Here is a 23,829-nt window from a genome sequence, read left to right as displayed (position 1 = left end):
TGTAGAAGATTTTAGATTTCAGACGTGTTTTTCCCACTGTAAAACAAATATTAAAATGGAAAAAATAAAAATAAAAATAAAATTAAATATTGCGGTTTTTTAAAATTGAGTCGCTTGCATTAAAAAAATGCAATTTTTAATTAATATAAAATAACTTTTCGTATCAGTGAAGCGCCTGCACCTGTTCTGTTATCCTAGGATGGTCCTATAGAGGCGCGACATCTACTGGTCGATACGTGTACAGTTGATAAAAGCTCTGACTGGAAACCAACTCTGACAATTTGCTTCTAGTTACAATAGCGTGAAGAACGTATCTCCATTCCCCATCACTTCAAATGTTTACAAGAATATTCAACGTTAAGTTATACCACACTTAAGTATATACAAACTACTTATATCTTCTATATAATTAGACAACACTTAACGAGTAGTGTTTGAGATACCAGAAAAATGATCACTCTTAAGTAATTTTACTAAAATATGAAATTTGCAACATCATTTTTGCAACGATCATGCTCATCATGGAAATTTGTTACGTGTATTTAATTACTACTGTTGTCAACGATTTCCTTTTCAACATTTTTAACAGAGTTTGTGTTACTGCTGACACGTTTACTATAGGATATCTGACAGGTTCTCAACGTCGTGAAGGTGATAATGGTTATTCTCGACCTGGTTTATCTATATCTGGTGCTATAAGTTTGGCTGTTGGAGAAATCAGGAATTTACACCCTTTACACGATAATCATACTCTAGATTTTATTGTGGCTGAAACATACGGTGATGAAAATGAAAGTATACTAAAAACTGCAATTTTGTGGACCCAGAATATATCTGTTTACTTGGGACCTCAAGAAACTTGTGTACACGAAGGACGTATGGCTGCTGCTTTTAAATTGCCTATGATATCGTATGTAAGTAAACGTATTTTAAAAGTTATATTTTCTATATTTATAATGTATAAAATAGCAGGAAACTGTACAAAATAAACTATTTTAGTATTAATTTATACACGGGTAATACGTGATTATCCTTAGAGAAGTTAATTTCATTTGCTTAGTAATTTTATATTAGTCGAACTTTGTTATTAAATTATTTAGTTAGGATTTTGATTTAATTTTATTCATAGTTTTAAATGTGATTAGTTCGAGTAATTTTAATAAAATAATAATAAAAAAATGTGTACTTTGCATGTTTTTTTAATAAAATTAATTAATGTGTAAAAGAAAAAATATTTTTTTAAGCCCAATAAAAACAATGAGCGGTGTTAAAATTTCCTTATTTAATATTAATCTTCAAGTGTTTAATACAAAATTTTGATTAATTTATAATTAAAAAATATTGAATTCATTAATTTTTAATCAATTTATTTGTGATATCTCAGTGAAATTAATACATTGTATAATATTGCTTGTACTAATTTTAAAATTATTAATTTAATAACATAATATATATATATATTATATATATTTTTAAGTATAAAACAAAATAACAATATATTTCTCCATAAAAAATTGTATATTTTTCCTCCTCAAATTGATAAAAATATTCACAGGAAGTGGAAGTTTCCTGATTTCTTCTCCTTATACAGTTTTTCTACGTTTATAAAGCAGCACAAAGTATTTAATTTTAATATATTATATTTAAAATTAAATATAAAAAAGTCTAAGCCTACTTAAAGTAAATTAAAAAAACAATATAATTAATGCATTAAAAATTAGTATTTTATCTCATAACCATGCAATTAAATATTATAATTATTTTAAATATATTTTTAATTAAAAAAAATTAATTAGTATAATAAAAGCTGTTCAAAAAGGAAAAATGCTATTCCGGTTTACGCAGGTTTTAATGTAATATTAATATTGTAAGGTCGTAAATGATGCTTTAAAAAAGTATAATGTAAGGATTATTTTTAATGAATTTTATCTAAATAAAACATTTAGTTAATAAAAATTATTAGGCCTGTATGTAGAAAGCTTAAAAAGAATATTAAAAATTAACTATACAGTAAAACCTGTGTAAACCGGAATCGCACGGTACCAAATATTTTTCCCTGTTTAGTGGGTTCTCGTTTTAAACAGGTTCCGTTTTTAACGGGTTTTACTACACACAAAAATAATAAATAATTTATTAAAATAATTTCTAGAATTAATTAAATTTATTGAGCAATTTAAATGATAATAAAAACAATAATTTAAAAATAATTATTTTTCATAGTAATAGCTTCATTTAATAAAATTTAAAAAAATAAATATATTATAAAATAAAATACATTTTAATCTACAAAATAATGTTAACGGAAGTGATTATTTGTAGTAAATGTGTTAAATTATTTATTATTTTTATATAATTAATAGCTACCTGCCTTAACCATTAAAATGTCAAGACTAATTTGAGAATTTTAATATCAAAAATAATCTTAAAATATTTTATAGAATTTACTAGCGTATTTTAACCTGTAATTTATTTGTTAATACAGTAAAATCTGTCTAAGACAAAACCTGAATAAAACGGAAACTTGCTTAAACGGGAAAAATTCTATGGAACGGAGCAATTTTTATGTTAAAATAGAAGAACCCGTTCGAAACGGAAACCTGCCAAACAGGGTACACGCGATTCCGCTTTAGGCAGGTTTTACTGTATATTGTTTTTAATTAGATTTTATCAGTAAAATAATATTTCTATAAATCTATTTTGACGTTTCTTGAATTTGATTTTTACTGTTTTAAAATTGAAATATTTAACCTTATAAAATCAAATTAAAATTGATTTTTTTTTCTTTTAGGAAATAAAGTTTTTAATATAAATTTAATTGTAATATATTTAATTATAAAGTAATTATAACTTTTTAAATATTTAATCTGATTTTTGGACGGATTTAGCTATAAAAACTCAATTTATATTTTCATAAATATTTTAAAAAATTAAATAATTGCTTTATTACGTTCTACTTACATTAAAATTGCAAATATTATTATTTTTTCAAGGAAACAAATAGACTTTTTTAATTTAATAATATATGTTATTATCTATTATTTACACAAAACACAACATAATTAAAAGAAAATAAATGTATTTTTAAAAAAAATTAATTTTCATTCTATCGAAAAAATAATTTGTAATATTTTTAATGATATTTATTTAAATGCTTAGTTTTTTTATCGAAAATATAACTGTATTATTAACAAATTACAGTAAAAGTTATTCACTTTTTTTCAATATGAAAATAGAAATTATTACTTAAAATAAATAAAATATATAAATTTTTAAATGCTTTCATAATTAGATTTTAAAAGAAAGTGTTAATTTTATTTTTAAAATGTATTAAAAATATTTAGAAATTTAATAAATCTATTTATTTACAAGATCAATAAAATTAACGCTTAGAAAGTTTTACCATGAATTTTCTATTAAGATTCTGTCAAATGCAGATGTAGATTTATTACTTTATATTGAAAAGTAATCTGTATTATTAAATTAAATTATATAATAAGATTTTTAAGTCAATGATTTTGTTTCCAAACTATAGACTAATATATATATATACATATATACATATAAACTTGAAGATGGACACTACTTAAAAACACTTGAAGATCTTTATTTCTTGTCTGCAAAATTTAATTAAATATTAATATATTACCTGTCATCATATTTTGTCAATCAGTTCTAAAATTTGCTCAACTGAACATAGAGGATGGTGGCAACTTATTTTTATAGTAAATCCTCCTTCTCCCTAAGGTATGTATGTATGTATGGAGAACGTATTTTTATATAACTCGTGGTATTCTACGTTATAGAATATGACTAGTCAAACTTCAAAAAACAAAAGGAGCCAACTAGTGGCCGAGTGGAGAAAACCACTAAACACTGTTAGTGGTTTCGAGCCTATGGGCTTTCCACGTGGAGTTTTCCGGATTTTCTTTACGATGGTAACACCTAAAAAGATGTAGGTTTCCTATAGAAAGTCCTCCCGGGTGTGGCATCCCCCTCGGCAGAACACTCACGTGTTGCGTTGCCATATAAAAATAAGCCGAATTAAGAAACGAAAGAGGACATCCAAAGAAAATCTCTAATGGAAATTTGATCGAAAATTTGAAAGAAGAATTTTACGATAATTGTTTGACGCAGTCTAATTTACTAGAATATTTTGTCGTTTCTTCGAATTTTTACGTTGAGGAAACGGAACTAATATTGTGTTATTTAAACAAAGAGTTATTTATACAAAAGCCCAATTTTGGCTTTACAGTTTTGGTGTTTACAGGAAATAATGCTAAAAAACTTTACTATTTTCTGAAAGTTCTCTGTTTATGATCGCAGTGATAACAGAAATAAAGGAATGCTGTCGAACAAGTTGGCAAAGTAAACTTAAAGTTAAAACAAAGAATTGAAATAGTGGAGGAAAGCACAAAGACAATTTCATTAAAGAAATTCGGAAGTATAAATTGGATTCGCATGAAAACAAATTATGAAAGTTTGGAAGCCAGCCTTTCTAACTTCTGCAAAAATGAGCTTGTTATAAAAGATATAGATACAAAGATAAAAGCTTTCAAGCTACTACTTTCAGAAGTAAGAACTTAATTAAACAGCCTTAAGTTCAAAGCTACGAGAAATACTATCTTGAAAATTTCCTGGAAAAAACGCCAAAAAATATTATAAACATGAAAACATTAATTACTCAATTCTATGAAAAAGAAGGAAAAAACGATGTCCTTTTATACTAAAGTGCCAAAGTTTCCAAGTTCAAATTAGAAGCTATTACTTTGTTATACGACATAAAGTTTATATTTATTCAAAATATATGAACAATATTATCAGCATCTCGTATGTTTTACGATAAATACTTCCGCACTTGCCACTCGTCTTGATGTTAAAAACACCAATTATCTCAATCTGACACCACTCAAAAACGCAATAATTTCCTCTTTTTCTACTTCACAATAGCAATAGCCTGTAGCAATAAGTTATACTTTTGTAATATGCAAGATCTGTTATATAGTAAATTTGCTAGATGATCTTAAAAATATAAAATCATCTAATCTAATTGGAATAATTAAAAAAAGGTCTGCAATCGTTTGAATTTAATATAAACAATTACAAGTTTAATACCTTAAAATTCCCGTCGAGCACACTTCCGAATTTTGTCGTTCGTCCTTCTCTTCTATCACATAAATCTAAAATTGAGCCTTTTAATTAATAAATTGGTATTTGCTGCACTTATCAATTCTTATTACCATGAAATGTATTTAGTTTTGATATTCCTTATATATATATTTCTCCCTCTTACTTAGACAATCTAGTTGACAGTTATTCACTCAAAAATAAAAATGTAGTCCTTCTCCATTGTAATCATGGAAGATGCTACTGCTAGAATAGCATCAGATATGGATTCTGTTTACTATTGTCTAAGTCTTAATTTCTACAATAAAAATAAGGAAAAAATTAGAAACTCTAGAGGAAAAAGTACTTCAACTAATAACAGAAAATTCGTTATATTTGACAAACTATAGAACACAAGTTTTGCTGAGTTTGCTTTTTGAAATAAAAATGGTAATTTTGTAATAGATTTAATGATTCTCTCAATGGATCTACTGATGGCCTTGTTTATATGAAGCAGTTATAAAGTATTAGAATAAACTTTTTCTCGTTAAAATTACGATTAATATAGCCATAAACGGCAAATTCGTATACCAAATCCTCACTCCTCAGGTTTAAAACAAACCTTTAATATTATAGAGACCTCTCAGCAGCAATCCACAAATACCTCTGCATATCTATAATTCCTCCACAGGTAGCAATCGAACTACTATTTAAAGCATGAAAATTTGTCAATCTCTACTGTACAAACACAAATCACATTTAATTGTAGCCTTGGTATACTGTAGTACTGTAATTAAGTAGAACAGAGTGAGATTTTATCTCCGTAAAGATCGCCAAAACAATTCCAAAAGTGTTTTGTTAAGTTACTGCTCATAGGAATGTGCTTAAAAGACTTCGACGAAGTTTATAAAAACGCCACTTCAAACTAATTCAGCACAAACCTATCACAAATTAAAATCAATCAACATTTAGGTATACAAGTTCAATTCGTAAGAGAAACGTCGATAAATACATTGACTTATGTAGGGCAGAAATTTTTATACAGAAAAGTATTCAACTTTTACCAAGTCTCTCATTTCTACTAATTTTACCCCGAATTGTGGACTTGACTTTCAACCTCAACGACTCGAGTTCTTGACAACATGAAAACAAAAGACCTTATCCCTACAGTGCTTCTTAAATATGCTTTACCACAGTTTCATAATTAATTGCTGGAAATAACGCTATCTTTCAAACTGGATTTGTGCCTTCTGTGCGTGGAACTTAGCCAATTTCAGCCTGATTTATGAGAAACAGGGACCATCCGAATCCAATCGCTCTTTTGTCCTTTCTACCCAAACACTGAAATTTAAGGAATGGATGAAAGTTAAAAATTTAACCTACAGTTTGCTTTCATGCCTGGTAGAGAAACGAAGGAGACTCTATGTTTTTAATCACGATACGTTCCCAACTTTTAATAAATTAGCAGAAATTATACGCATGCTTTTTTGCATTTAAAGTTGGCATTTGACTCAATTCCAACATTGTATGAAGTGTATACTTGCAACATCAATACAAAATTTGTTTTTCGCCAAAATGGGAATTCGTCTAAACCTTTCCAAATTTCCCTCAAGCTGACACCATCAGTCTATATTTACTTATCTTCTTTATTAAAGACATCTTCCAAGTTTACTCATATATTTTTATGGTTTGAGAAAGAAAGAGAGAATTCATATTTGTTACTATTCGCGTGTCTTCTCATCATTTTGAGACCTTCGAAAAAAAATAACGTAAAAGTATTATATTTTAGATTTTATATAATGCAAATTAAATAATTATTAGTTTATTTATAATAAACACTAAACGAATTAATACATTTAAATATATTTTATCACAATAATATAAAAATTTAAACAGAATTAAAATTATTTTTAAGTTAAAAAATTTGTTGTTATTGTTATAATTACAATTAAATAATTTGTAATATTAATACATGATTGCAGCTTTACAAAAAAAAAAAAAAATTACGAGTCGTGGGGGCGGATCTCTATGTGGGGTCCGAACCCACGACTTTCTATTAGAATAGAGAAAAGGACTGGAATACTTATACTTCGAGTACTTTTTAAAATTAAAATTCAGTCATTCCGATGTTATAGATTCTAAGACTTACTTTAATTGCCTCTAGAATTTATTATAATCCTATTTTATGCAACATATATGTTCTATAGAACTGAAATATTTTAAGAATTTAACAAATAAATAAAATAAAGGTTCTGTTCTCATCTGTAGTCACTTATAAAACGTTCTCTTTTGTCTCTCTCCGAATCGTTGTTTCTTCCTTCGAGTGAACGGGGTTTTTATTTTACTGCTTAAACTTTGTTATCTGTTAATTAAGTAAATGAATACTTAGTTATTGTATAAATTTTGCTTAATTGAGTTATAATGTGAAAATGAAATCAATTATTCTGAATTTATTTGATTAGAGAACGAATCGTTTATATCCAAAAGGACCTAAATTTGTTTGATGTTTAATCTAAAAAAATGACCCGAATTTGCTTAGATTTTTGTATAAAATCACTCATAAAATGTTTTACGTTCTGTCTGTTTGTCTGTAGGTTTTGTATGTTATTTGTATTCTCTATGTACTGTACGTTGAGTCATTTCTTCCATGTAACTTCATCCTTTATAATTTGATGATTAAATTTTGTTTCTGGGTTAAAATATCTACGAAATTGAGATAATTTTAATATACAATAAAACATGTGTAAACCGAAATCGCACAGTACTCGATATTTTTTCCATTTGGCTGGGTTAATTTTTAAACAGGTTTTTTTTTAACACAAAATCGCTCAATTTTTAACAAATTTTTCCGTTTAGGCAGGTTCCGTTTTGTACAGGTTTTACTGTATATATATATATATACTTTTTAAAATTTTCTTAACAAATTACATTTCTATACTTAATAATACTATAAAATATATCTTTAAGCTGAAAATAAAATTATGCTAAATAATGCAAGTTTACAGGAACCGTAATGTTAAATTTAGAGAAATTTGCAGAAAAGTTTTATAAATTAATTATTATGAACTTTATAAATGTGTATAATGCAAATTAATTCTGATATAGCAAATTACAAAGGACGGCTGAAGAGTTAAAGCATGCTCTTATACTGACAATACATTTCATTCACATATCAGCATATCATAATTAATCACAGGACTTGAGTAGCTGAAGCATTTCGTGAAAATTTTCTATATTTATTGTGAATATAATTAATTTTTCATATCATTTTTTTTATTATAAACTGCAATTTAAGTAATTTTTTTCTCGCATTTCTGCAATAAAACCGATTTTTTTTATCTGCTGGTAATATTGCAATTACAGTGAAATCTGTGTAAACCGGACTTTTAGTGTACCTAATATGTTTCTAATTTGGTATGTTTCCGTTTTAAACAGGTTTTTTTTTCAACAGAAAATTTCTACATTTTTAAGAATTTTCCTGTTTGTGGAGGTTTCCGTTTTATTAAGATTCCGTTTTAAACAGGTTTTACTGTAATTGTTTTAAGTTAATTTTAATTTTATGGAAAATTCTATCGAGATTTAATAATTTTACAGATAATTTATTTTTAAAAAAATACCGAAAAAAGTAATTGTAATTACGTTAATAAATAAGGCTGGAATTTAATGTCCTTGGGAATGTTTCAAGATTAGACAAAGTTTTTTTCCATATTCTATAAGAGGAATGGCTAATTTCCTAATAAGGTTAGAGGACAATAATCCAATATTGCTTAAGTTAATTAATAGATTTTTACAAAAAATGCGGAGTACTCCCAATAATTTTCCACTAGTAGATAAAACCATTAAACAGTAAACATTAATTGGTCGTGGGTTGGGCCCACGCCTCTCAAACGGGCTGGTCACGTGGAGTTTCCCGGAATTTCTTCACGTGTATAACACCTGAATAGGGTCCACTTTCCTTATAGAAGGTCCAACCGGTAGGCAGATCGATCACGTGTTGTGTTGCCTCAGCCAATCGATCATACTGTACGATCCTATTGATTATTTTTGATCAAATATTAGATTATTGTGTATAAGTTAATTAACATTTATTAATAAGAATAATAATTTATATTTTTGTAAATTTAAAAATTAAATAATTTTAACTTATTTTTTTGTAGTATTTTATCAGATTGTAGTATTTTCATATCTTTTTAAAGTTACAATGAATTTTGTTTAGTATTATGGGATGTGAATTACGACAGAAAATTGGAGAATTTAATGAGATGTTACAATTATTTTACATTAATAAAACTATGAATATGGATTAATATTATTAAATTTAAAAGGATAATATTATAATAATCATTAAATAATCACTAAAAAGTGTGAGCTAACAGTAGTATTATTGTAACTATTAAATATAAGCTACATATCCACACGGTGTTAAAAGGAACATTAAGTGAGGAACCGAACCCATAATTAATTATAACATAAGCATAATACATATTCTAATAGAACATATGGCTTGGATATTCTGTTCTTGGCAGGGTGGGTTCATGCCCATCTTAATTGTTTTCTTCTCCTGTTTTTATCTAGCTCTTGTTTTTTTTATTCCATATTTTTTTACTAAATTTTTCACATTTTAAAAGTTTTTATATTTGTTAAAAAATCAATTATTTAGTGACTATAATAAAAATAATTCTTATTTTTATAAATTTTTAACCGTCAATTGTGTAATAAATTTCGAAATTAAGACTTATTCAAGAGATTCGAAGGAATATTTATTTCCTTCAGATAAATATTGACTTAAAATATAATGATTAATTATTTAAATTAATTAAAACGTTACATTTAAAACAATATTTTACTTGTATGAATATGTATTTCACTTATACTTATTTGTAAAATTAAAATAATTTAATGCTAAAATCTTTAACAGACTTAAAATTTTTACTTTCCTGGCTGTTATATACAACAGAAAGAAAGCATGGAGATGTTCAAAATGTAAAAATTTTACTGGTTTATTCTTGACCCCCAAAATTTTTACATTTATAGATTCAGGGGACCTTGTATTGCAAGAAAAGTTGGGGTTTTTTTCTATACGTATGGATGTTAGTGTGAGTTTCGCGGCACAATTTTGTTCACCCATTTTGAAGCTTAATAACTCCTGTGCTTTTTATCGAAAATTTCTGAAATTTTGCAGGGAGGTTTGTGTATTAACGATATTGATGCTGTTTAAATTTTAGTGGTTGAAGGTCAAGGAGTGGGGAGATAGAGGGGTCAAGTGTTATTTGTCGAATGGGGTTTCAATATTAGCATTAAATTTTTTTAAAAATAAAACTCATCTCTACCCTCTAAATTAAGCTTTTTTTCTATTTTATAATCATTAAAAATATAAAAATTCTTTAAATAAAATCGTCTAAAAGATTGCGCCATATACAATTTTAACTTTACTTTCCGGAAAAGTTACACAACTCGTTGCTTGGATTTATTATTATTTTTTTTTTAATTTATTAAAATTCGGGTGACCTGAAAGTCAGTTAACGTTATACCGAATAGTTTACTTTAATTGTATGTAAGATATGAGTTATAATGTTTTAAGAAATTTATTTTACGATTTATGCTTATATTTCTATGGAGAATAAATTAATTAAATTTATTTTATGAATCTACCTATGCTACAATACTATCTATATTAATTAATTATTTTTAAATTTATAAATAACAATTTTTATAAATAAATGTGAAATTTTAAACCAGGTTATTGCTAAAAATTACTCACCGTCGGTGTTGTCATAGTAACAATTTATCAAAGGATTTCTAAGGATCTTATCTTTTGTATAGATATAAACATAACCTTAATTAATTGTTTACAAGCTTATTCAATTGCAATTTTAGTATAGATAGATTCATAAATAAATTTAATTAATTTACTTTCTATAAAAATATAAAACAAGTAGATATGTTGCCAATTTAGAATATATATTTATTAATTTTAAGTTATATAATACAAAAAGTCTCCCTTATCTGGAGAAGAAATGTCAAATAAAATTAGAAGAAAATTAGAGTTATAATTGACATAAATTTAAATCTTAAAAATATTACAAGTTATATTTATATTATAATTGTAACTGTAGACAATAAAACTATATAAGCTTAATTTTAATAATTTCTTAAAGCTTTATTTATATATAAAATGATGAAAGAACACATTTATGATACAGGAGATGATTACTTAATGTCTTTTTGTGTTGAAATTTGTTAATCGTAACTTTATTTATTCATCATCATCATTTTAAACATTCTTTCCAATATCTTGTTAGATCAGATTGTTCGGGGTCCTTTATCCTTTTTCTTCTTTATCATCGTTAAAATACACAATATAACTTCATTGTTGATTGTGAGAAGATGAAGATCGAAGTCTTTATTTTCTCACAACGTTTTATATCCTGTTCTTTCTAAATCTTCCTTAATGTATTTTTAGGTTTATTCATCATCACATAAATTTATATTTTATCTTCCATAATTAAAATAGTAATTAATTGCTTAATATTAAATTTAAAAATTGTAATTACCATTTGTACAATTATAACAATTAACATTTATTAATTGTTAATTTAATTTTACAATTTTCAGCACGTAATTTAATATCAACTTCATTCTGATATATTTAAATATCATTACAAATTTACAATATGTAAATGAATAGCGATCTTAAATTCTAATAACAATACGTTAATTGTTTCTATTGGTTATAACTGTGGTGTATTGTTTTGTTTATTGCTTGATGTAGCTAACTGTGATTAAAAATTTATAATTTTTAATAAATATTAGTCATATTATTTATATTTAATTAAGTTCGTACTTCTATTAACTATACACTAACTAGTTTTATCTGTTGTAACTTTAGAATAAACACAATTCTTTGTCGCTCATCTTTAATGGAATCACTGATGGAAATTTAATTATAATTTTTACAAATTTAAACGTATTTTATATGATTTTCAGTTTATTTTGGAGAGGTGTTGTTTATATTTTTAACAAAAGTAACCTTTAAAATCTCCAAGGTTTAGATACGTTTATACATAATGAACAACCAGCCCACCAGACACAGGTTCATGTTAAGATTAAATGAATTTGTTACAGATTTACAACCAAAATTTTAATTAATTTATTTAACTAATTTATAAATAAGTATATGTAAATAAGTTTGAAGATTATAGATAATTGTCGAAGGTATCATTATATAAGGCTTATTATCTTGAAACATGTCATTGAATACAATTTTCTCCTTGTTTCTTATACATAAGAACTCGATTCGTTTGAACTTTGTAATTAAATCTACAGAGCATGTTTGATGTATTATTTAATCTAAAACCTAAAAATTAATTATTAACACTACATGAAAATACTTACATCACTGCTCTCAACTAACCTTTTTTTAATTGGAGAAAAAAAAAAAACTAAGATTATGATATACATATATATAAGTAATGTATGTGTATATAAGTAATTATTAATTAATATGTAATATTCTACAAGACTTAATTACAAGCTTATCATTAATGTCATTACCGAAATGCTAATAATTACGTTGAAATTATAGTGGTTTTCCCCTGGAAAAATCCGGAATTTTTCGTTTATCTCTAGCTTAACTCATAAAAAATAAGAGAAGTGCAACTGTAAAATCTTCTATTTGTTCGTGAGGTGCATAACTTTTTATGGGAGGAAACTAAGTTTACTGTTTGCAAATTCACGCCCCTTTGAAGCCATTTATAAGTCAACAGTGATAAATAAGAAATCTGAAGATTTGCCATTTGTAAGCGTCGTTGATATTGAATTGAAAGCAGTGAAATTTCGGACTCGTGATCTGTGATACAATCGTCTAACAATTACTGTTAAACTTGAAGAATGTTAAAGATTAAATGCATTTCCTTCTATTAATAAATTATCTGTTACATTATACACTATACCAGACATTTATAATTTTCTAGAATATATTTATCATGAATATTCAAAGAAATTAAAATTCATGAGCCGCGATATTCTTGGCAACGTTTTATCAGTAACTGGTGTCATTTTATTTGTATTTTAAAACTAATGGATTAAGTCATTAATGCTTCATTGACTCATTTTTTGTTGTTAAATCATCAAATCATGCGAAAAAAGATAATTAGAAGTAAATTTGTAATTCGTCTCTTAATGATTTTAAGATATTCAAATTAGATGTAGTAAACCTTTAAGTAGAGATTTGACGTTTTTAAATTGTAATGTCTAAAAAAGACTTCAGAATTTAACATCGTAACACATTATGTAACACATAAAATATATATATTTTTCTCGGTTTTAATAATAAATTTATTTGCAACGTAATGGGCTTTCAGAGGATCGTTTACTATCGTGTTATTTGCTAAATTATTAAGAAAATATCCTATCTACTGTATCGAATTTATTTATTTTTAGTAAAATATTATTATTACAATTATTAAACACAAAATTGTAATTTTAATGTAAAAATTAACATTTTCAATCAATCAATCTTTATTTGTAGTAAGAAAAAACCTCGTTACAGAGGGTTAGTATTATAAATAGCTTTAAGTTTACAAATATAGTTTATACATTATTCTGTTAGCCAAATTTATAAACACAACAGTAAAATTATACAATTTTTTTATAACAAATATGAACATATAAATACATTATTATTCCACATATTATGTTTACATAGTAAATCTAGATAACAAAGTAATGAATCAGCAATAATTTTCAATTAATTCGATATCTTTTTAGCTCATTTTTGATTTGAATAAAAAATTATTTATTTTAAACATATTGCATATTGTTAGGTTACCTATCTGGCTCTGTAGTTTAGATCTCGGTTCGTGTAGATTATTTCAATGATTTGATATTTGTTACGCTAGTTTTCTAATGCAGCGCAGTCCTTAAACAAATGAAGTAACGAAAAGTCTCTGGATTTGCACCAATAATAGAATTCTTTAGAAAAATCAATATAAGTATTATTGATAAATAAAGAGAATTTATTAACTCTGATCTGAATTAGTAAACGTTTAATATTCATGTTTATATTAGCAGATAAAATGTTCGAATCTGTAGGTATATTTAGAGTTTCCAAGTACCAAGGGTGATAAAGCGACTTCGTTATTAAATTTTGATCTTTTATAATAGACTGTGATAAGGCTGATTCCATCATTAGTGTATAGCCATGTTTCCAATTATCCTTTGAATTATCAGATATTCTGCTTGAGACACCAAATGATTGAAGTACTTTATTAAATTTGAATCTTTGATTTGGGTGTACATAATTTGATGTATAAATCTTATATTGTCGTCGTTGGTATTTGTTAATCTGTAGTAGAATTTAATCAGTCTCTTCAGAAAAAAGGGAATAGTTGATATCTGTTCGTTTCTGCTCTTATGGAGTATCCTGGGAACTGTCCTTTCGATTTTAAATAGTTTTCGTAGGTAGGTTATGCGAAACTTTTTCAGACCATAAAATAAATCTAACGCCCATATCGGACTAGCGTAGAAAAATGAAGGAGTAATTAGTACATTAAATATTTTCATCTGAAGTTTTAGGTCCGTAATTTTTAAAGCTGAACATAAATAAATGATATTGTTGATAAGTAGATTAATTTTGTAGTAAGAGCTTTCAAATGTAACTGAAAATTTCCATTTCAATTAAAGATTATACCTAGATATTTTATGTTAATGACCAATTCAACAGGTTGCCCATTTAAGTAAAAAGACTTTTCTTGATTTGCTATTTTAATATTATTTCTAAAAATAATTATTTTTGATTTGGATACATTAATCGATAAATATAGAGAGTTCAGATATTTATTTACCTCGTCGATCTTACGTTGTAATTAGTGATGTAACGAATAGTATATTTGGCCTCAACCGAATACCGAATATTCGGCTAGGAGCGTGGCCGAATACCGAATATTCGGCCAAACTATTCGGCTTGATTAACGCAAGTACAAAAATTGGCGCGCAAACCGCATTATGGCAAGGATCGCGCACTCCGCTCTCTATTGGCTCGCTGTCACTACGATTTTTTCTTCCAGTAGATCTAAATTATTTAAATTAATTAATTAAATTATAATTATTAAAGTTAATATGAGATGGAGCCTAACGTCTACCTCTACTGCCAAATTGGTTTATAATTTATGTAATAGCCGTAAATAGCCCCATATGATTCGGCAGTTGTTGGTATTTAGATGTAAGTTATAACTTATAAGTTATTTTATTTGCAATCGATCTTTTTAACTCTAAAATTTTGTTTTTAATACGTATTTGTAGACTGAATAGTGCCCTAAGGATATACTTTAGTGGGGACATATGGTCTAGTTTCTGCCCAGTTGTGAAACAGTTCAAATATATTATTGGGGGTTTTCTATTTGTGAAGTTTTGTGATATTTTGTTGCTATTGTTTTTGTCAATATTTTTAAAATTTAACATGATTTCAAATGTTATCTTTTGTATATAATGAGAAATGCTCATTCTTTGCTTTATATATAAAATAAATTATATATTAGTTACTCGTCTTCTAGAAATAGATAAATAATTCTTTCATTAAATACGATAAGTTTCAATAAAACGTTTCGTAAATCATTTTAAAATATCATAAAAAAAATATTAAAATATACGCGAATACGAATATAACATAATTAACTAATCAATAATATAAATGCCCGATATATTCTAACCTACACGCCATCAATGCCATAAGATATCGGGCTAGATAAAGGCTATAATATTATTTAATTACGAAATAATTTAATACTAGAGTTAGATGCTATTTCTTATTAACTTTAATAATTATAGTTTAATTTTCAGCATTAATAAAAGTTAACAAAATGATTAATTTACTGTGTTTTTGTTATTTCTTACTCCTGTTTTTAAGTATTCGGTATTCGACCGAATAGTGATTTAAATATTCGGTATTCGGCCGAATAGTGAAAAATAGGCCGAATAGGCCGAATACCAGGTAGTAACCGAATATTCGTTACATTACAACTTGTAATGTTGCACGAGTTGGAGTAATTAGTACTAGGTCGTCTGCATAAAGTATATAATGAAAACTTCGACCATTGAGATAAATTCCTTCCGTCTTATTTAAAAATAGGTTATCTATTTCATTAATATAGAAGTTAAAGAGATATGGTGATAGTGGCAAAATTAACATTATTAAATGTACTCATATATTGTATTCATATGTCAAATCATACTCAAATGTACTCATATATTAACCATACAAACATTAATATATTGCACGTAAGACAGCGGCAGTTAAAGACGGCAATAATAAATAGACTTATTACGAAAATAATTAAAAAGTAAATTAAATATAAAAGAATTTAGGAAATTAAAAATATAATCTTTACATAAAAGGATTCCTACGACTTTATCACTCAGAAACACATTTCCACCATGAAATGATCATAAACCGGAAACTGAAAATTTAGATATTAAAAGTAAAAATTTGATAAAATATTTATTTATTAAACGTATAAAATTTTATTGTTAATAATTATTAAGTAATAATTAATAAATTCCAGTAAAATATTCTTAAATGCATTCGTAACATAAATTATTGATTACACACCGGAAAAATTTCTAAATTTGCAAAATATCTAAATAAAGTATAAATTATCTGTATTAAAAGATTGATTACTGAGATTTTTGATCATCATCATCTTCATAGCTTCCATGTTGCGCTTCAGAGTCATTTTGGCAAAGTCTCCAATTTAGCTCGATTCTTCCATTTCTCTTTCTAAATCACTCTTCCCTCCATCTATTCCTTTGTCTTCGAATCAAGAATGAGTATCGATGTTTTGATCATAATCTTTCTAGTTTCCAAATTCTGCTGCTGGATCAATTTGCTAAAATCTCTCTATCTTGTTCGATCCTTCTATCACTCGTCTTCTTCCATTTCTTTCCAATTCATTCCTCCTTTTTTTCTTCCTCTCCTCCTGGCCATCTGATCAAGAACAATTATTGATCTTTTGAAAATATTTAAAAATGGTAAATTAAAATATAAATAATAAATAATTTATTGTTTATGTGTGTGTGTGTAGGTGTGTGTGATGTATGTGTTTTTAAAAACTTTCTCATTACTTGTGCTTTAAATTATTTAAGTAAAAAGGAATTTTAATTATTGATAAAACACATTCATAGTTTTCAAGCCTTTCGAGTATAATTTCGGATAATTTATTCATTTTATTTCAAGTACGTATCAAAAACGAAAATTTGCAAAAAAACAAAAGAAAAAAAATCAGATATTTTAAGAATTGGCTTTAAAATGTTATGAAGTAACTAAATGAATTTAATACTTTATAACGCTTTTCTTCATACATGTGATATAGTTTAAAGTAAAAACAGCATCAGTTGATCTCTTCAATTGATGTCACTTCATATTGAATCTTCTTATAGAGATTTATGATTAATTGCTGTCAATCTTGATTCTCTGTATAATCCCTATAAGCATTGATTCTGGTTTACAATGAAATGAACATACAAGAATATAAACGTGTTTAATATCAAGAAAACTAGTGCTTAAATTGACTTTTCAGATAGTTTCATCGCCTGGAGAATGGGATAATTTGAAATTTGGCGATTGTTTTCAGTTTTAAAAATTAAATTAACTCATTTTTCAAAATTTGTTCTTTACATTAAATTATTGTAGAAGTATTTCTTTAAATAAAAACGAATTATAAAATGCTAAAAATATTATTGAAAAATTTTACGGAATGGTTAATTTATACGGTAAATTATAGGTTATGATATAAGCCACAATAAAAACATTTGTAATTATAATTTTAAAATATGTAATAGATGAATTTTCTTATAAAAAAAAAAGTTAATTTTAAACGGAAGAATAATACTCGCAGCACTTTATATAATTACTTGTTTCGAATGTATAATGTGACGTCCGTATCAACTGAAAATGAAATTATAATTATATTGTTACATTCATTTGAATATTTTGGCGATTTAATTTTCAAATTAACAATGCGTTAACTTTCTTAAAAATATGCTCTACCCTTAAAACTATATTGTTCAATTTAGAATAGTTGTTGTATACGGTGAAATATGTCAAAATAATTCTAAAAATTTATCGAAATTAACGTTTTATTTTAAAAAATCCAGCAGTGAGTTGCTTAACTTTTCAGGCAAAAATATTTAAAATTGCGTGTGGCGCCACCTGTTATTAAATTTCACTTTTTTAAAATTTTATATTATTAATTATGATAAAATGAAAAAGCTTAATTTTGAGGATAGAGATGAAGTTAATAAAAATTTATAAATGCTAATAACGAATAAAATCTTCATAAGTCTGACCCCACTCGATATATCACCCACGATCCTCCTCGAACTTTAACTTGAGAACTTTAATAGCATAAATGCCCTTAATACACAAATCTCCCTGCAAAATTTCATAAATTTTCCACAAAAGGAACGGGATATTAAGCTTGAAAGTGGGTGAACAAAATTTTACTTCCCTCATACAGACACCAACATCCATACACACAGTAAATACCCCCAACTTTTTTTGCATTTCTCGACGTTCCATGGTTCTCTGAGTCCAATAATATAAAAATCTTCGAGGGTAATTTTTTTGACCTATCGCCATACTTTCACTTAAATTTAGACTATTATTTTGACCAGCACCAAATTTTTTTTCTTCAAGGTTATCTCCAAGTTTTATTCTCCCGCTCGCTTCGTTTATCTTCCTTTAGAATAATAAAAATCATCTGAAATAGAATATTTGATAATTGATATTGATTTTGATATCTCAAAGGCTCATTTGCATAAACGAAGACTGAAATCAAACAAAGTCAAAGCATCATCTCAAGCACGCGATGTAATATTCAAGTTTAAATCTGTCTGGTTGGTTGGTCTATTCGTATACTACAACGCAACACATGGATGATCTGCCGACGGGGGTATCTCCCGGGAGATCTTTTATGGGAACTGGTCCCTATTTAGGTGTTACTAACGGGAAGAAAACCCGAAAAACTCCATATGAAATCACGACCAACTACCAGTGTTCAGTGGTTTTATCTACTCGGCCACTGGTGGGCTAGACCTGTCTAATAGTTTGTTTAACAAGTAAGATTAATATGTTTGCATTTGATCTGTAGTGATGTGATTTAACCATTATTCTTTCGTTTCGATTTTACAATTTTTAAGTTAGTTTTAAAATAATGGTTTCATTGAAAGTAATTGACTTATTAAACAGAATGGAAAGACTCCCGATTCTACTTTTTCCTAAACTTTCCATTTCCTTACGAGGAAAGTTCAGGAAAATTAGATTATTTCGAGATCAAATAAATCCTCTTATGCTGTATGACGATATAGAGTTTAGAAATCGTTTTAGATTTTCTAAAGAAGGATTTCGATATATTTTGGGACGTCTTCTCTCTCATATACAGAATACTGATGGAAAAGGATGAACTTCTTTACACATGAACAAAAAGATCCTGAGACTATGGAATTTTCCAACTTGTATTTGGAGATTCACACGTCCACAGGTTGCAAGTAAATAATTTTTTAATATTATTTTCGTTAAATGATTTATAAACTGAAATACTGTAATCAAAAATAAAATATCTTATATTTTCTCGAATAACTATGTGGACACTTATAAAACAAATTTAGTTTCATTATGTAATATTAATAAATGCAAAGTGTTATTACCAGTTTTCTGTAATCTTGAAATATTTTAAAGTAATCCATGCTTTATTAAATTTATCATTATTCATTTAAACAGTAAACAAAAGATGTGACGTAGATTTTTGTAGTACAGGTATTTAAATTGTGACGTAACCGAGTTTATATTGTCATCCTTCTCCTCATTGAACAATATTAAGAAAGCAAAACAACGTAGGATTCTATGTTGTTTTCCTTGTCAGTTGTGTAATTTTATGTATAAAATTTCTCAATTGAATCTGAATAAAGTACATTAATTACAGCGATATTTTGAACAAAATTGTATAGAAAATATTTATAAATAACAATGTCAGCCTGTAATAGCGAAGTATCTTTTATAAAAGAAAAATAATTTTTAAGTTATGAAAGCGTACAAAATAAAAACTACTTTACAATTTAAAAAGCTTAAAAAATATCTTTAATAATAAAAAATAATTCATAAAAAATTTCAAACAGAATATATATTTTAATCCATTTTTCCTTGTCACTATGCTTGATAGATACGAAATAAATCACATGTTTATTGATGGAAGAATAAGAGAATTTTTGTAACAAGTGCTTTTGACAATAATCCTTTGTTGACACGAAAGCAATTTTTTGCTCAGTTTGACTTTCATTCGTTTCTATAAAATGATTACAGCAAACACTCCATCGATAAAAGTAAGAGATGTCAGTAAATCAACTGTAACTTTGAAAATAAGACAGATAATATGCTGTGATTTTAAGACCTGATTCTCTATAAGTGCTCATTAATTTGATACAAAATATAGATTGTTGTGAGACCTTCCATTTCCCACATATATATATATTTGTGAATTATTATTAATATTATCTTTATAATTTTAATTTTAATCATCTTATTTTTATTTTAAACTAATATAATAATAAGTTGGAAATTTTACTGTTTATTAAACTATATTATGTATTTTATATCCCTTTTTTGTTTTGTCTGGTTGCTCATCAAACAATTGTTGGCTATCAGACAAGGCCCATATGTGTGAATGCGACACCGGGATTGTTTATGTTTATCAAGCAACGTTGTGAAGGAATTTCGCCTATTTTTCCGATTTTAGGGACCTCCTTTTCTAAATTTTTAGAAATACCGATTAAAAATTATTCTGAGAACGAATTAGTATTAAAACATTATCAATTAATTGCTATAAATCTCACAACATTCGAAGGAAAAGACGAAGGGAATAATCCTCTTTTCCCCCTTTTTCAAAAGTATTAGGTGACAGATGTTATTCTATCCATATCACGTAGACATGTAATTCAAAATAGACGAAAGAAAATGAGGATTAAAGAATAACTAATATGTTTATCCTTCATTACCTCATATTCCTCCAAAATAAAATCATGATTAGTGAGAAAAAAATAAAACAAAAGGGAATGATAAAAATTCGACAGAAAGAGAGAGAGAAGGTAAAAGAGAGGAAAGGAGAGTGAACACAATACTTAGAAAGAGTGAACTCTGAGGAAAGAGGGCCAAGACAACAGTAGAGAGCCGCACCCGAGGAGAGTGTTAAATCTGCAGGAAATAGAGTCAGAAAAAAGAGAGATAAGGAAGGAAAAGGATAAAGTGGAAATGGAACCAAAAAGAGCTTTAAAGAGAAGACAACACTTTTCCTGGTATGTTGTGAGTCGAGAAATTTTGGATACTCCTCGTTAGGTAAATCCCCGTTTTACTAATATAGAAATAGGCTAACTTTCCAGGACAGACTTTGTATTTAATAATAATTTAAAACTTAAATTTAATGTTATGTTTAGATTTTTACCGTAATAAATTTCTCTTTTTATTCTTAAGTTGGTTAATTTGATTTTGTATTCATCCTCCTGAGAGGCACATTCCTGAACTTCGGGAACTTCTCACGCCTTTGACTTCTTTAGAGTCTAAATCGGAGGTGTGTCCGATAATACTCACCTGTTGGCAGCATCCTATTTAAAACTCCCAGAACTCGATTTTTGATGGCCCTCAAGCCCCCCATTGCTTTTATACTTAATAACGTTGAAAAGTATAATTCCTATGCCGTAAAAATTCATTAAAAAGCTGCATAATAATAACAATTTAAATCGTATTCAAAAGTTTATATTAATTAAAAAGACCACGTGACTTCCGGTCCAGCCAGAAGTTCGTTTATACTTAATAGTGGTCTTCTGCCTCTAATCTCTTTTAAATATATTAAATATTTTAAATATTTAATATATTAATAATATTTTAATAATTTAATAATATATTTAAAAATAAATTTGCTTGTTTATTTAATTAGTAAATCGTTATAAATCAATGAAAGTTATTTTATGAGAAGTGAAAGAATAAAACTTAAAACTTGGAAAATTGAAGTGAAAAGTTTTATTAAATTTTTACACTGATAAGAAAGGGAATTTAGAGAATAAACGATAGAACTATAATAATAAAGTAAGTGCAATAGAAAATCAATTGATAGGATCAGTTTCTAGAAGGAAGGAAGTGTAGCAATGCTACAAAAATCAATTTTTAAGATGCTCATCTGTTCTATTTGATATGATTTAATAATAGCTGAGTAATAAAAGGCTGAAAGGTGTTTTTATTCTAGTTTTATAAACACTTTCTATTATTTTCACAGCCTTAAAAATAATGGAGATATTAGAAGCAAACGATGTATGACGTTATGAATGATATATTAATAAATGATATTTAATAATATATTAATAAATGATAAGATAAATTTAAAATGGATTGAATATATACTAGTGTTTTATCATTTTTATATCATACGTACAGATAATAAAGTATGAAAATAAATATAAAAAGAAGAAATGGAAGAGATAGATGAAGATAAATAAAGACGTGAGAAGAGAATTTGATTACATAGGGATAGATATGGAAATAACTGCCACACTAACTCCAAGGCAATGTAGTATTATCTAAAATATTCTGCTATATTTTAGATACTTCAGGTTATATATTGAGAGAAAGATATATATTACATGATGGTGATTTATTTCATTTTCTTAGTTTTATTTATGGAGAGAATAGACGATGTCATCAAAACGTAATTTGACATAATCAGAGCCAATGAAATGATCGGTTATACTATAACTTATCGGATTAATTTGGGAATGCGTGTGAAAATGGAAATAATTGAAGAATAGAGAAATTCTATCTACTTTTACACCTCATTAAATGACACAATTGAATCAAATTTAATAATTTTCTCGAGTATATGAGACCCCAAACAAGGGATCTCATATACTCATATAGAAACAAACTTCTTATAAACTAAAATATCGTGTAAGCAAGCGGAGGATTTTGAAATTTCTGTGTTTATTATTATAATTTATTACTTTGATAGTGATCGAACGTCAACAGTACTCAGAACATTAAGTCTAATGTAGAGGAAAGCGTTTTTATCTGTATATATTTGGTCGTAACAGTAATATTATAACGTAGGACCTCGTTAGATATGGATATAGATAATTCAACCGTCAAGAGAATTTTGCAAATATCTACAGTGTATAATAACAGCTGGTTACGTAGGAGGTCTGAGTGTCTATATTAAAATACAATTCATTCTTAATGATATAATCCAAGGTATTATATCATTAAATGTAATAAGTTCAGAAAACCGAGAAAATCGTCAAAAAATTGAATACTTTTATTCAAAAAAGATTCAAGACATATGAAATAATCTTGAAAAATTCAAAAAAGTCATATTTTAGTAATGAACGATGTTGATTTTCCAGATAAAGTCTCAAAGATTATTTCAAATAATAAAGATTTGAAATTTATAATTTTTAATATTAAAAATTTATTTAATTAACAAAATTCTTATCTACGAATTTAAATTATTAAAATGCCAAGATGTATGTATAACTCTTTAAGAATTTAAATAGATAAACTAAATGAATATTTTTAATTGGAGTAATTTTAGTTAAATTCTTCCTCAAATGAGAAATTAAAAACGATTCTATTTTTATAAATTATGTTTTTCGTAATAATCAAAAATGCAAATAATTCCTATTTTATCAATT

At 26.5% G+C, this 23,829-nt stretch overlaps 1 protein-coding gene across 1 annotated transcript in view; it reads left to right on the top strand.

Annotated features, from left to right (window-relative positions):
• The first annotated feature begins 299 nt into the window (after positions 1 to 299).
• Positions 300 to 23,829, top strand: part of LOC136968636 (guanylate cyclase 32E) — a 173,630-nt gene continuing 150,100 nt past the window's right edge. The window contains exon 1 of the mRNA XM_067262638.1: positions 300 to 914. Within this exon, the coding sequence (XP_067118739.1) occupies positions 513 to 914 (402 nt within the window). The 5' untranslated portion in view covers positions 300 to 512. The remainder of the gene's footprint in view (positions 915 to 23,829) is intronic.

The sequence above is a fragment of the Centruroides vittatus genome, unplaced genomic scaffold, assembly GCF_030686945.1.
Source record: "Centruroides vittatus isolate TY-2023 unplaced genomic scaffold, ASM3068694v2 contig_150, whole genome shotgun sequence".
Classification (NCBI taxonomy): Eukaryota; Metazoa; Arthropoda; class Arachnida; order Scorpiones; family Buthidae; genus Centruroides; species Centruroides vittatus.
The sequence above is the reverse complement of the archived record's forward strand: the minus strand, read 5'-3'. Positions and strand labels throughout refer to the sequence as shown.